This window comes from Oryza glaberrima, chromosome 3 (assembly GCF_000147395.1).
Source record: "Oryza glaberrima chromosome 3, OglaRS2, whole genome shotgun sequence".
Classification (NCBI taxonomy): domain Eukaryota; kingdom Viridiplantae; phylum Streptophyta; class Magnoliopsida; order Poales; family Poaceae; genus Oryza; species Oryza glaberrima.
Window position 1 is genome coordinate 21,764,936 of NC_068328.1, and position 16,596 is coordinate 21,781,531.

At 43.0% G+C, this 16,596-nt stretch overlaps 1 protein-coding gene across 1 annotated transcript; it reads left to right on the top strand.

Moving 5' to 3' along the window:
- The first annotated feature begins 8,454 nt into the window (after window positions 1-8,454).
- On the top strand, window positions 8,455-11,035 carry LOC127768270 (zealexin A1 synthase-like). The gene is made up of 2 exons (XM_052293819.1): window positions 8,455-9,372; window positions 10,167-11,035. Exons 1-2 carry the CDS (start codon window positions 8,455-8,457, stop codon window positions 10,785-10,787), a joined length of 1,539 nt encoding a protein of 512 aa, XP_052149779.1. The 3' UTR covers window positions 10,788-11,035.
- The last annotated feature ends 5,561 nt before the right edge of the window (window positions 11,036-16,596 follow it).

Genomic DNA, 16,596 nt, shown 5'->3' on the forward strand with positions numbered 1-16,596 from the left:
AGCTAATATATATAAATTGGCAATTTTATCTAATTAAAGTTAAAATTACTCTTTTGCCCCTATTTTTATATGATGAAGTCACCACAAACGCCTCGCGGTCGAGGAGTACGTCGTCCAGAAATGTCACAAAAGGGAAAGCTACTATATATAAATTGCCAATTTTTTTAATTAAAGTTAAAATTACTCTTTTGCCCCTGTTTATTATATGATGAAGTTACCATGGACATCTCGCGGTCGAGGAGTACGTCGTCCAGAAATGTCACATAAGAGAAAGCTAATATATATAAATTGCCAATTTTATTTAATTAAAGTTAAAACTACTCTTTTGCCCTTGTTTATTATATGATGAAGTCACCACGGACGCCTCGCTGTCAAGGAGTACGTCGTCCACCACTGAAAGAATAAATAGCCGTAAATACGAGAACCCATATCAAATCTAGAATTTAAACGTAGGTGGGCTGATTCCACCACAAAGAACCTACCAGTTGAATTATGTTCGCTATTTGCCATTGGATTTCGTCCTGGTCAATTCTGAAGAAGTCGCAGGCAAGGGGAGAACCGCTGCTAAGCGAGTAGCAATGAAATCTACATCACCAAATAGGCAAATACAGCTGGAGATGGGGCATCAGAAAGTTGCAGTGAAAGAGGAGGTTTCTAGGAAAGCAAGAGAAATATGGTTGCTGAGATGGTTTTTTGAGGCAGGATGGCGCATTTCTATTGTGTTCTGGACTGTGATAATCCTGAACTGCTTGATGAGAGTGCTAGGTTGCTAGATCTTAGTAGTTCTAGCGGGATGAATTCCTGAACTTACGTTAATTTCAGCGGCTATATATCTTTGTGTGATGAGATGGTATCACATAGATGTCATTATAGTTTTCTTGCATTGTCTTTCAATTTCAGCTGTAATAATGAACCTGGTAGTCTGCCATTTCTGTTAATAGAAATGAACCTGGTAAGCTGGTCTTTCCTGCTGGAAGTCCTACAACGTTTTAGCTTCGAAACAAGATGGCACAATTGGGTCTCAAATTTGCTTGCCTCCTCTTCAAAGATTCTCCTCAATGGTTCACCAGGAGAGGAAATAAAGCATTGCAGAGGTTTAAGACAAGGTGATTACCTTTCACCTCTCCTATTTATTCTTGTCATGGAACCGCTGCAAAGAATGATTCGTAAAGCTGAAGAATTGTCTATTCTCATACCGGTGTCAAACAAAATGAGCCGTTTTCGCTGTTCTCTTTATGATGATGATGTTGCTATTTTTGTCCAGCCAACAAAACAAGATCTCGACATGTTGTGCCAGATTTTAATTTCATTTGCCAGAGCATACGGTCTGCACACCAACATTAAAAAGATTGAAATATTCCCAATAGCTTGTGAGGGGGTGGATGTTCAAGATATAACGCAAGTTCTCCTAGGGTCGATAAAAACTTTCCCCTGCCCCTATTTAGGTTTGCCGCTGCATACGTGCAAACTGAGGAAAGTGGACTTCATTCCCTTGATTGACAAATTTGGTGCACGCTTACCAGGTTAGAAAGGAAAGTTTTTCACTTCAGAAAACCGTGAAACTCTTGTTAAATCAGCTCTCACCGTCCTTCCAATATATCATATGATAGGAACCCAAACACCTAAGTGGGTTATTAAACGCATTGATCGTTTTTGTAGAGCATTCCTTTGGAAAAGAGACGACCCCGAGAATATCAGCGCAGGAAGCAGCCTAGTTAATTGGAGCACAGTTTGCATGCCGAAAAATTTAGGAGGCCTCGGAAGTGTAGACCTCAACAAGTTCTCTAGAGCCATTCGTCTTCGCTTTTCTTGGTTCAGTTGGAAGGAGGAAAACAAGCCTTGGTTGGGCTCAGAGTTGCCTTGTGACAATGTCGACAAGAGTCTTTTCCAAGTTGCTACAGAGATCGTGCTAGGAGATGGAAAAAAAGCGTTGTTTTGGGATGACAATTGGCTCTCAAACCAATGCCCAAAACACCTTACTCCAAGGCTTTTCAGCTTAGTAAAATGAAAAAGAAATACAGTGCATCACGAGCTGACTAACAATAATTGGATCTTCTCCTTTCGGTAGATTACTACGATTGAGGAGATCCATGCATTTATTTCTCTAGGAGCCCTCATTCAGAACGTGCACCTCTTTTCAAGTTTGCCAGATGATATCCTTTGGAAGTTCTCATCTAACGGAATTTACACCTAAAAAGCATGCAATTTCAGGGCATATTCGCCACCACCGATTTTACGAAAATCTGGTCAGCTCCTGCTAAGCCAAAACATCACTTTCTTGGCTGGCTCATTCTACACCAAAAAACTCTAAACCGCGCAAAATCTTCATCGACGTGTGGAACAAGATTTGTGTTTGGAAGGGTTTAGGTCAAAATACTTTGCCTAACACCTTAGATTTAAAAAGTTGGTGGAATTTGCTCTCAGCCATTCGACCAAAACCCCAGCAAAAAAGAACTCTAGGGTGCCTAATCACCTTCTGGTTGAACATTTGGTTGGAGTGGAATCAACATATTTTTCAAAATATATGCACGACGACCGACAGAGTGACTTCCCTAATTCTATAGGATCTCGATCTGCGCCATACGGCCTTTGAACCCCCTTGATGTTTCTCTTGTAAATAATTTTCTTTGCCCTTTTTATGTTTGCCTGAACATAAATTTTATTTCTCCTAATATATTCCAGCAGTCCTTCTGCCGTTGTTTTCCTTAAAAAAACAAGAAATGGAAAGGGTGGTCGCCCTACTGTTTCAAAAAAAAAAAGTGTAAAATGCCTAGTATAATTGAGTTGCGCTTGAACTTTAACTTTAGAAAACCGGAGAGCCTAGCTCAGCTCGACTGACTTAATCCCATGTCCTCAAATTTAGGCATATACAAGTTGGTCTCATCTACAAACCCCCTCACCTTACATCGAGAATTAATCCAACGCGCCTCTCTGTCTCTTTCCCTCGACAGTGCATCAGCGCCGTGTCCTCCCACGCCGGCCATCGCTCACGCCTTCTCCTACTCTCACGCTAGTAATCATGCCCAAGACTATGCACCACTCATCGGGAGTTTAATTTGCAGCCTCCATCAACAGGTCCAACCCAAGAGGCAATGAAGCCAGTTATATAGCATCACCGTGATTCTGTGTGCCCCTCTTGGATGAGGATGGCTCCATATAGCAAGTTGTCTGTCTTTTTTCCATGCCTTTGATCTAGACGAGTTGATTGTTTCTTTTTCAATGCCTTTGATCTAGACGAGTTGACTGTCTCTTTTTTCCATGCCTTTGATCTCGAGAACGGGATGAGAAGAGAGACACATAGATGGATGTATCTCCTTCACGTTTTCTGTTCCTTTTTCTCCTTTCCTTGGGATTTTCGATTTTCTTGATTGGATTTTTTTTATCGATGTGTGACTTGTGCTTTGTCATGTATATGCCTGACTGAATGGATTTGTTTTTTCCCCTGTTGTTATTAGCCAATGGAAACCCTGATCATGCGGCCCAAAACCAGAACAGGAGCAAGAAACTTGTGTTGCGTGTTTCAAAGATGGTTAGGCAGCTTCATGCTAAAATGGTCCAAAATGACTTCACTACAATTCAAATTTTCTGAAAATAACACTACGCATGAAGGGATTTTCTCAGCAGTGGTGTCACTGGATTTCTAGAATGGTTGAAGAGGGAAGTGTCCGTATAAAAGTCAATGATGATTTGGGTAATAAATTTGAAACGCACATAGCCCTGCGACAAGGGATCCAATGTCACCTATACTTTTAAATATTGTGGTTGATATGTTAGCGGTTCTCATTGAGAGAGCTAAAGTCGATGGTCAAATTCGAGGACTCATTCCACATTTAGTGGAGGATGGTTTGTCCATTCTACAATATGCCAATGATACAATATTTTTTCTAGATCATGACCTTGAACAGGCCAAAAAACATGAAGGCCATCCCGTATGTGTTCGAACAACTCTTAGAGCTGAAAATAAACTTTCATAAAAGTGAGATTTTTTGCTTTGGGGAGGCCAAGGAAGTGGAGGATCAATATAGACAACTATTTTGTTGTAATTCTAGATCTTTCCCCTTTAAATATCTTGGTTTTCCTATTCATTATCGAAAACTCCGGAATGTTGATTGGAAAGGAGTTAAAGATAGATTTGAGAAAAAACTCAGCACATGAAAGGGGAAAAACATATCATACGGTGGGAGATTGGTCCTTCTAAACTCAGTTATTTCGAGCCTTTCTCTGTTTATGTTATCTTTCTTTGAAATTCCACTAGGTGTGTTTCAAAGATTATATTTCTTTATGTCACTTTCTTTTGGAGTAATGATGACCGGAAAAGAAAAATATAGACTAACTAAGTGGGAAAACATATGTCGACCAAAACATCAAGGTGGACTAGGTGTCCATAACATTGATATCAAAATTAGCTACTTATTAAGCAATTGGATTTTCTAGTTGCTTAATGGTGAAGGCGTATGGCAAGACCTTTTGCGAAATAAAGACTTAAATGGTAAATCATTCTCTGGTATGTCCAGCAAGATAGGTATTTCTTAGTTCTAGGCCGGTTTAATGAAAGTTAAAGACCAATTTCTTAGATTTGGGTCTTTTAGATAATGCAATGGGACAGATATAAGACTTTGGGAAGACACGTGGTTGGAATCGCGTGCTCTCGAAGTTCAATATCCTACTTTATATAATGTCGCTCGAAAGAAGCAATCTACCGTGGCAGAGGTTATGGGCACAATGTCGCAGGATATTTCTTTTAGGAGAGCCATTGTTGGTTAAAATCTAATCGAGTGAAACAATTTGATCCCCAGGCTTTCTAATATAACTCTGTCAAATGAAAAGGACTGTTTTGTATGGTCGCTACATAAAAATGGCCAATTTTCAGTCAACTCTATGTATACCACGATCATGAACTCTAATGTTCGGATCCAAAAGAGAATTCTATGGGACTTCAAGGTTCCACTAAAGATCAAGGTCTTTATGTGGTTTTTTCACAAGAAAATAATTCTATCGAAAGATAACCTGACTAAAAGAAAATTTGTTTGGGGGGGGGGGACAAGCACCGTTCTTTCTGCTATGCATAAAAGACAATCCAACATCTTTTCTTTGAGTGTCATGTTGCTCAATTTGTTTGGAGATGTGTGTTTTTTTTGCTTTTAACATTCCTCCACCCCGTAACACCAAAAATATTTTTGGTAATTAGCTTAGAGGGGTATCTACGTCCATTAAAAAGATGATTCTATTTGGAACTAGTATTATATGTGTTGGTTAATTTGGCGTTGTCGTAATGATAATGTTTTTAATGGTAAACAATTATCTGACCCTATGTAGATTATCTTCATGTCTTCCTATTGGCTCCACTTTTGTTCTACGATGCAACCATAGGAGGAGCATGATACTCGGCGCAATGATGCTACACTCTTGGAATCGGTAGCCAAGGGCCTCCGTGCGCTTGCGAATTTTATCTGTAAGGTTAAGAAATACCAACAAGCAATTCTGGCGCCGTTGCCGGGGAACGGTTGCTATTTATCTCTGAGCCTTGTTCATCCTCATATCCTTTTTTATTTTTTTTCTTCTACCTTAACCCCTGCTATCCGAGAGAAGAATTCCTATAAAACCTTCTCGACCAATGGAGCCATCATCAATTTTCAATTATCTGCTCCGCGGGGTGAATCTTACGAGCCACCTCCTTCATGGGAGCCAATTTTTACATCTGGCTTTGAGATTTGTCCCGAATTAATAAGCATGGTTAAGGAAAATCCTTTTTCTTGTCTCGACGGGGAAAATCTTTACCATCATCTATGGGAATTCGAATGATGGACATCACTAGGATATTAATGTCGGATTGAATTAGAGATATGGTAAGAGTCCGCCATGTGGACTTGTTTGTATTTTATCTTTAGGAAAGTTTGAATCGTGTCCAGAATGGACAAGTTTTGTACTGAGGGTATAAATATAAAGCCCATATCGTTGTAATAGGAGACAACAATCCAATCAATACAACTTTCGATGCATCGCCACCCTTTTCTTTTTGCTTTTCGATGAGTTCTTTGCTTCAAGTCAGGGCATCGACTACGATCTCTCGACAAGAGGTAACTTGTCTCGATGGCTTGCACTATCAGGGCTATTATGTTGCTTTATATGTATTAGTCCTTTTATCGTGACCATTGTTATCACATTATCTTAATTAATTTAGTTTTAGTATCTCAATTTAGTCATATCAGTTGATTCTCGCTTTAGGGTTTATGCCGGTATCGGCTAAATCGCTTTACTAGATTAGATTAGCTAAGGTATCTACCATCGTGAAAAGTGGTTTATTTCTTGATTGTTTAGACTTGTGGTTTCTTTATTTACTTTGAGTTGCATCAACCCTAGTATTGTCTAGAGCCCTAAAAACTAACCTAGAATTAATCATAACTAAGGATAGTATCGGGGTTTCAGCCGATTTTACCTAATATGCATGATAGTGCATGTTTCATGATATATTTTATGTATGTTTGCCATTTATATAGATAGATTGCTCTATATAAATAATCAAGTTAGATTGATCTCGAGTAAACTCTATATTTGGTGATCGATTGCTATTTGACATGTTTATATAGATTGATTTATTTATATAAGTTTGTATTGGATTATTAGCTAGTACATTATCTATCTTTGTTCTAAATATTGATCTATTGGCTATTTTTATAATATTGTCTTAAGGCAATCAACAAAAACAAAAGAGATAGTATTACAGCCGATATGGCATATTTAGGGTTTTGCTTTATTTGTCTATCATAAAGCCGCAACCGATTTGGTTTGCCCGTATCGGCTGGTCCCGACTATACGTCATCGGCTCTATCGGTCGATCGGCTATCATTCATCTAATTACGGTTTATTATCTTTCTTGCTGGTTGCAGGATCAAACCAGCTGGTACGCTCTTGACACTCGACACAAGCCTTGGACCTGCACTAGAGTGAAGCATATTTCCCAGGGCGCCATGTTTTCCGTCAACGAGGGTGTCATTATTCTTACCTTGAATAGAGGGCAGCATAGGTGCCCACTTGGGGTCGGCCAACCCCCTGGCTCGGCCGAACCAGGGGTGGCTCTCCCGTATAAAAGCTATCCCATGACCATTGCTAGCTCTCATTGCCCCGAACCAAGTTGCAGTAGTTTGCTCTTGAGTGTTTCTCCTCCTCCTATAGTTTCTTTCATGATCTTGTCTCAAATTTGAGCATTTCCTTCTTCCTCTTGCATCTCAAGTTACTTGAGTGTCAAAACTACAAGAATGAGTTGTGGCGGTGTCACCATCCCACAAGAACAATGGTTGTGGTGCATTCTCGCCCACAAAAACAATTTTGTGGATTGTTTTTTTTTCTTCCAATTGATTGCAAAAATCGATTCCCCAATCATCATCATCATTTTCCTCATGATTTCCTATTTCAACTCGTCTTTAATTTGCCGGATTTAATTTTAGTTGCCGATGATGGCTGGCCGACGAGCTTTCATAGTTGTTTTTATCCCGAGTTTCGCTTCGTTTTTGGGGGGAAAAAAGGGGAAGACGAGATTGAGTGGATCAAAAGCCCTAAACCAATTTTGGGAGATTGAGAAGGATTCGGCTGGATTTGATGGAGATGATCGACTCTGGCATAGAGGCTCAGGACTGTCTTTCGGAGGTTGAAGACGACAGTTGCTGTGCAAGCTGGACAGGCGGCTCCACTATAGGCTCGGTCGCTCGGACAAAGAGAGAGGATGGCCAAGCGGAGGGAGATAGTGGACTAGCCTCGGGCTAAAAAGGAAGGAATGGGCTTTCGGCCCAAAACCAAGGATGAATGGCTATTAATTTTTTTCAATTATAATGTATATGTAACAATCCTAATGTTTCAATGTTTCAATTTATTGTTCAGCTCTTAATAGCTATTGTACCACTAAAAAAACGTCTTCACCTGTTGCAATGCACGAGCATTTTTTTCTACCATTATACAATATGAATATTACGCATTGATTAGTTTTGTCAGGTTAGTATAGAATTTAAAATTATGTTAGGATTTTAATATATTTTAATTATAATAAAACATAAAAATATACATAATGCTACGTGAGAAAAAATATATATATACGATAGTGCACCATGCTAGCTAGAGCTAAACAATAAGGGAATGGAATTCGGGATGCTACAAACCACACGTTACCTTGGAACCCTCATAATTGTTTGAAGCAGTGAAAGCGAAAACATGAACAAACAAATACGAGTAAATTTCCATGCTGCGATTCTGCGAACAAGAAACCCCCACACTTCTCCCGTTCTCCGGGAGGAAGACGACACCCAAAAACTAAGATTGGGTAGCAATCGCTTCAAAGAAGCCAAGAGCGAGTCCACTTCGTAATTCGTCACCTCTGCTGAAAATTTCACAACACGGCGAAGGAGTCCTTCTTGAGACGGAGGAGCAGCAGCGACAGCGACAGCCATAGTGAGAAATTGCAAGATGGAGTTATCACTGCCATTGCTGATCGGCGTCGTCCTCGCCTTCCTCCTGCTCTTCGTCCTCGTCAACGTCAAGAACTCATGCCGCTCCTGGTGGCCTCCGCCGGAGAAGGAGAAGAAGAAGCTGCGGCTGCCGCCGGGGCCGTGGCAGCTGCCGCTCGTCGGGAGCCTGCACCACGTCCTGCTGTCGCGCCACGCCGACCTGCCACACAGGGCGCTGCGCGAGCTCGCCGGCAAGTACGGCCCGCTCATGATGCTCCGCTTCGGCGCCGTGCCGACGCTCGTCGTGTCGTCGGCCGAGGCCGCCAGGGAGGTGCTCAAGACGTACGACGCCGCCTTCGCCAGCCGCTACCTCACGCCGACCCTGGCCGTCCTCAGCCGCGGCGGCCGCGACATCCTCTTCTCCCCCTACTGCGACCTGTGGCGCCAGCTCCGGAGGATCTGCGTGCACGAGCTCCTCAGCGCGCGCCGCGTCCAGTCGCTCCGCCACGTGCGCGAGGACGAGGCGGCGCGCCTCGTCCGCTCCGTCGCCGCCGAGTGCGCCGCCCGCGGCGGCGCAGCCGTTGTCAGCGTCGGCGAGCTGATCTCCCGCGCGGTGAACGACTCCGTCGTGCGATCCGCCGTCGGCGCCCGGTCGGCGCGGCGCGACGAGTTCGTGCGCGAGCTCGACGAGTCGGTGAGGCTCTCCGGCGGGTTCAACCTGGCCGACCTGTACCCGTCGTCGTGGCTGGCGCGCCGGCTCAGCGGCGCGATGCGGGAGACGGAGCGGTGCAATCGGAGCTTGATGGCCATCATGGACGACATCATCCGGGAGCACGGCGACGGCGAGGAAGACCTCCTCGGCGTACTCCTCAGATTGCAGAGGAACGGCGATGTGCAGTGTCCCCTCACCACCGATTTGATCACTAACGTCGTCTTGGTAATTAAACACACCATCATCTGAGATTTCTTTACACACCATCATCGAAAAATTCACAAGGTATAGGTACTAAATTTTTTTTTCACGCGTAGGGCCCGGGCCCAAATTACCCTAGGCCCAGTTCCGCCACTGAGAAGACATGTCCTACTATGCACATGCACCGTACGCACACATCCACGAAAACAGTCCAGCAATTATAAGTATTTCTAGCTATAAATCTGAATAACTATACGTCCTAATTTATAGCTAAAAATTATTATATTTTGGAACGGAAGTAGTATTTGATTTTGTGCATTTTAGGTGCAGTACCATTCCGTATTAGGTACATAATTATACCAGTTAATTTTGAAACAATTAAACGCTAGTATCAAACTTACTGCTCCCTCCGTCCAAAATATAAGCATTTTTGGACCTCAACACAGTATTTAAGATGCTACTTTGACCAACAACATTTATAAAAGTAAGATTATCTAAATAAAAAGAGTTGCATATTATGATAGTTTGTTTAATAATAAATCTAGCAACATCAATTTTACATGATTGATTTTTTTTTATTTTGTTATTAATGGTCAAAGTCGAAAATGTTTGACTTAGCACTATTTTAAAAATATTTATATTTTGGAATGGAGGGAGTAGCAACTAGTAACATCATCAGATCTACATTTTGAATTTGTTTGCATTTTGCAGTTTAGACAATGATGCTTACCTATTTCTTCTAGAGAAATGAAGAATTCATCATTGCTTCAAATCCAAATGATTACTCTGTGAACTCATTATTGCTTACAAAACCACAGGACATGTTTGCGGCTGGGAGTGAAACCTCGTCTACGACACTTGAGTGGGCCTTAACAGAGCTAGTAAGGAACCCACACATCATGGAAAAGGCCCAATCAGAGGTGCGGGAGATATTTAGGGGAGAAAACAAGCTAACAGAGGAAATGATGGACAAGCTAAGCTACCTCCGCTTGGTGATTCGGGAAACACTCCGACTACATTTACCGGTACCATTCCTTCTTCCTAGGCAGTGCCGTGAGCCATGCTCGGTTATGGGCTATGACATACCAGTGGGAACTAAAGTGCTTGTGAACGCTTGGGCCATAGCTAGGGACAATCAGTATTGGGATGATCCCGAGGTATTCAAACCAGAAAGGTTCGAGAACAATCATGTCGACTTTAAGGGTATAGATTTCGAGTTCATTCCTTTCGGTGCTGGGAGGAGGATATGCCCTGGGATTGCACTTGGGCTAGCCAATATAGAGCTCATGCTTGCCAGCCTCCTATACCATTTTGACTGGGAGTTCCTCGATCGAGACAGGAATGACGAGATTGACTTGTCCGAGACATTTGGTATCACTGCAAAGAGGAAGTCGAAGCTCATGGTGTATGCTACACAACGTATTCCATGTTTGGGTTAACTGTTTTGTGTATGTGAACTCTTGCATAACTAGGCACGTTCTCCATGCTCTTATGGCTCCTCTTTATCTGGTAGACGAAACTTAATTCTCTGGTTACTTATAGATAATGTCACCCTAGGGTGAGTGATGTGAAATGTATTGATTTGAACTAGATAGTACCAAAAATATGTAATTTTGATATATGATAAAAGTGTGCACCATTTTATGATGACAATTAATTATTTTGTAAGTATACCTCTCTCCGAATAAATCTAAACCTGTGTAAATTAGTATGTCTTTGTACATTATCACTATTATTCAGTAGCACGGATTCTCACATCTATAATGTGCCATGGACCAGTTAAAACTGTTACAAATTTTGACTTATGTAACGGGTGGCATAGATGACCGTTATAGATGACCAAAGCACCCTTGAGCCATCATTGAAGCCTCCTCATCTGTAACGGCTCTTAACCAATAGCTATTACAGATGTAATCACTTTTATCTCTAACGATACAAAACTAGAAGCCATTACATATGACCCCTCGTCTATAATGGCTCGTAATCGATATACTGTTCTTTCCCTACGCCCCACGGTGACCTGTGGTGCTAGCTCCGAAGGATCTGCCTATAGATGGCTATAAGGCCCACACGGCACGCCTCGGCCTCGGCACGGGCTAGGCACGAGCCAAGGCGATCGGGCCGGCACGGCACGATCGGCACTTCAGGCCGTGCCGTGCTGGCCCATGGGCTGCACACCAGGCCCAGGCACAGCCCACCAGTTGTCGGGTCATGCCATGCCGGCCTGAAGCACAGGCGGCCTATTGTCTTTTTTAAAATAAGTCTATTTTTCCTCCTTTTTTTTTGCTGTGACATATATATAGCTAAAATAAGTTTATTTTATATCCCTACTCTATGGGCCGTGCCATATAATATGTCTATTTTTTTCTCCCTATTCTCTGTGACGTGCCTTACATATGGCTGAGAATAAGTCTATTTCGCATCCCTTAACTTCGGGCTGAACCATGCATGTCCAGCGTGTTGAGGTACCAGCCCAAGCACGATGGGCCGGGCCACCGCGAGCACGACCCAAGTCGGGCCGTGCCATGCCTGCGCCAGGCCAAAATCACCGGACTTTGGACGGGCCATCAGGCCTCGGTCCATATGACCATCTATACATCTGCCTACTCGAGCTCTTTAGCGCGCCGCGTCCAGTCGCCTCGCCACGTCCGTTAGGACTAGCAGGCGGGGTACCTAGTCCACGCAGTGGTCGGCGAGTGCGCACCGGGTGGCGCCGGCGCCGTGGTCCCCATCAGCGAGAAGATCTCGCGCATGGTGAACGACTCCGTCGTGCGCCCCGCCATCGGGAGCCGGTGCGCGCGGCGCGACGAGTTCCTCCACGTACAAGCTCGTGGTCTCCGTCAGGCTCGCGGGCGGGTTCAACTTGGCCGACCTGTACCCATCGTCGTCGCCAGCGAGCTGGCTCAGCGGCGCGCTGCGGTAGGCCGGCCGAGCGTTGCAGCCGGAGCGTTCGCGCGCTGCGTTAGGCCGGCCGAAACATTTTTCAACATGGACAATTTACGAACTCACGACACTTACAGAAAAAAAAATCACTCTGGAAATTCACAGCACTGTACTGCATTTTCAGCATTATCGTTTTCAGAATTACAATTGAAAATGACCATTTGGCAAAGTCACCATTACAAATTGCCTATTAATCTCAGGAAATATTTTCAGCAGGGAGCGAGACAGCTCAACGACACGTTAGTGGGCAATATCTGAGCTAGTGAGAAATATCCACAAGTCATGCAGAAAGCCCAAACGGAGGTGAGGGAGAAGTTCAGGGATAAGACAAACTAATCAAGGATGACATGAATAGGCTAAGCTACCTACACCTAGTGCTACAAGAAACACTTCGTCTACATGCACGAGGTACTGTTTGGCATACCTCAATTAGGTTCCGAGATTTAGTCCCTCCGAGCTCCCTCATCGAAGACGATGTCCCACATCACCATATACTCCAACCATCGAGCTTTTTTTTCGTGGCTGTACAATCTTTGCATGCCTGATGCAGCTAAACATGAGGAGGAAGTGCACCGGCAACTACATCTCTTGCCGCACCCCATTGAGTGTGATGTTGTTGATGCACTGTCCATGCATCCAACTTTGCAGCATTTTCTTATTATCATTTTGTTTTTCCTTTCCGCCTTAGTCTTCCAAGTATTCGTCTCGGTAGTCAAGTGTGTATGATTGGCCTAGAGTGCCGACAATTGGTATCAGAGCAATGTCAGCACCAGTATCCCTCGACATACCAGGAACAACCGGCAAGTGGAGATGACATTGCTCTGCTACCAGTTGTCACCACTCCAAGCCAATCTAACACACCTGAACACCTGGATGAACTCCTAGAAGATGAAAGCGGAGAGAAAAAGCAAAACGAACGATTTGTGCCACCAAACTTTGCAGCGCTTCTCTATTTAAGAAGAAAAAAAGGAACGACTAAAAATAGTAGTCTTTCGATGCCACCTACATGTGCGCCATGAACCACCCGTACATTGTGCTTCATCGATCCCACACAATCGGTCCATTCCATGGGACTCGGACTCGTGCTGACTAAAACAAAGTGTGCCTCCAGCTACAAACGTGCAGATCAGTAAAAACTTATGATCACTTAATGCATGATTATAATGTTTTCTGTGTATTCATATTATATAAGTTAACAATTAAAACTAATGGAGAACAATCTGGGCTAAACAATATAATTTGGGTTCAGAAGTTTCATTTCTTCTCCTTGTTATCATCTGAACCAACGGGAGATTTAGAAATTTTCTAGAGAGCTTGGGTAAAACATGTGTACAAACAATTTTAGACGTCAGTAACCATTGGGAAAACAAGTTATGCATCTTAGTGGTGTGATTCGTCGGCAAGCACTGGTGGCCGCCTGGGGTCATCGGCACTGGATCTTCTGCTGATTCTGCAAACTTGGATTAATTCGACGCAAGATTTTTGTATGCTATTTTCTTTGTGTTTTAATTTCCCCTCTGCGTGACTATACTTTACATGACACTTTCTATCTTATATATGTGCTGAATCAAGCCAAGACCATTGTGACCTGAATCATCTAATAATAGTTATTACTCGTTTTCTTTGTTTTTCACTAAAAATTCAATCAAAAGTTTGATGTGGTTGGATGTTCATATACTCATGCAGCACAGGCATTTAACAATTAAGAGGTAAATATCCTATCTTACTATAAAGTTATAACCCACTAATTCTAAAGCTCAAAATGCAAACATGCCACCTCATCATCCATTAGCAATAATAACATGCAAAACTTATACAAGTATGCAACATCATCTAGAATTCATTGAATTCTACAAATCATTTTCCTTCACATTATTTTTCATAATATTTTTAAAATATATATATCCATCATTTTTTTAATCCTTAACATATATCCATGACAATTGCTCCTTTGACCATGTTTTGAAGCATAACTACTAATTTGACTCTACTTTTTACAGTTTGCTTATTTGACCTTACTTTTCAAAATTGGAGTTGCCGTCTGACCTTGGTTTCATTTTTGACACCGTTAGGGTTTCATTTATAAAATAGAAAAAAAAATGTTTTTTGAGCCACAAGTGACCAAAATACCCTTGCACACATAAACATTTCCCTTATCCTCTCCCTCTCCTCTCTCTCACCAGACTGGAAATCCTTATCCTCTCCCTACCTCCTCCCGCCGCCCTCCTCGTGCAACGGCAGCCGTGCGGCGGTGGCTACATGAAGAGGAGGGTCGGCAATGGCCCGACGAGGTGGAGGAGCGGCGGCGGCATGGGAGAGATGGCGGCAGCTTGATGAAGAGGAGGAGCGGTGGCGGCGGCTCGACGACGAGGAGGAGGGGCGACAACGGCGGCACACGGAAGGGACCAACGGTGGCGGCGGAGAGGCGCGGATTCGCACCGGCGCCGGCTCGTGGGGGAAGGAGTGGCGGCGACAGCGGCGGAGGAAGCGGATCCGCACCGGTGCCGGCTCGTCAATGGAGTGGCGGCGGCGGTGGAGGGGCGCGGATCCGCGCCAGCGCCAGCTCGTGGAGGGAGAGAGCGGCGGCGGCGGCGGAGGGGCACGGATCCGCGCCGGTTCTGGCTCGTCGAGGGAAGGAGTGGCGGCGGCGGGACACGGTGGTGCGCGGATCCGCGTCGGTGCCGACTCGTGGAGGGAGCGGTGGCGGCAGCGGAGGGGCGTGGATCCACATCGGCGCCGGCTTGCGGTGGAAGGAGTGACGACGGCGGCGGCGGTGGGATGTGGAGGGAGCGGCGGCGGGGTCTGGATGCGCCGGTGCCAGACTTGAGGATTTTTTTGTTGAAATGTTATTGTTGGATGATGTTCTTAGCAAGGATTTCTTTGCATGTTGATACTATCTATATCTATGGATACTGAAGTGTGGCCGGTACTTGAATTTTTCGAAACAACTTTTTGTTCTTCTTCTTCTGAGAAGCCTCTGTTAACAATCAGTGGTAAAGGCATTGTATTGAAAATGGATTTGAATCAATGCTGTCATATTGTTCTAGATCCATTTGTGTGGCGATCTGATTTGTATTCCCAATTGTATTTTTTGGCTAAAATTCAAATCTAATTCAAATTCACACACAACATATCAATTCCAAGTGAAATTTTTTAGAAATTGCATCATGTACACCAAGTGTATAAAATTAGGTTAAATATACAAAAACTCTAAGATAACAGGGTCAAATGAGCAAGGGTATAAACGGTATTTCGACCTCAAATTAACACCGTCAAATTGGTTTCACGAAATGGGGTCATGTCTGATGTCCATAGTTAAAAAGTAGGGTCAAAAAAGTAAACTTAAAAAAATAGGGTCAAATTGGTAGTTAGCTTGTCAAATATGCAATTGCCCATATAATCAAAGTGCGGGATATCATATTTCATATATAATCTCATACAAGGTCTACTAAATGTATTTCTTTCTTAACATAGTTTGACAACCAGTTTTATTTGTTATTAATAACTGATATACTTTTTTACTTTTAGCTCGATTATTAAAAATATATTAAAAGTTACTTAGGAATTTTCACAGTAAAGCGCGGGGAATCATACATGATGAGCGCCGCCACGGTGGCATGGAGAGGAGTGAGTGGATAGAAAATAGAACGGGAATTGATTTAGGGTTACATTCCATGTCAAGTATATATACCGCATATCATGTCATGTCATGATAATTACATGATGTAACTATATGTTGTAATAATTGGCTGTAACTCGTTGAGCAAAAGTCAAGATATTCTATTCTATTATATCTAAAAAAATGATTAGATGGGACAAATGGGACAAGATACATGGATGAGCAAAAGGCATGAGTTATCGACAGGCATAATGCAAACGCCACGCCTGCTGGGATTCGAGCTTGGTTGAGGCGTGCCCACAGGCAAAAAAAAAAAAACAAAAAAAAACAAAAACAAAAACAAAAACAAATAATGAAGCTATATATGGCCGTGCCCAACAAGCATGGTACATACCCACTGGTAAGATTTAGATTATTGGTTCTCATAGACTCTACAGCTCCGGCATCCTTTATCACTGATAGATTATATTCTTGAGTCTCGGTCTGTCTTATTATTCGATGATTTTTCCTCCTCTGGTCCTCCCCCATTTGGTGAGTTTATGGAATTTCAGATACAAAAGGAACATCGATCAGTAGCGCTAAGCATCATATTTGTGTTATAAATTTTCATTGAAGTTAATGTGACCATCAATCTATATATAATATCTATATCTATTTCCCATTGTTGCTTCAAACAATTAATTGTA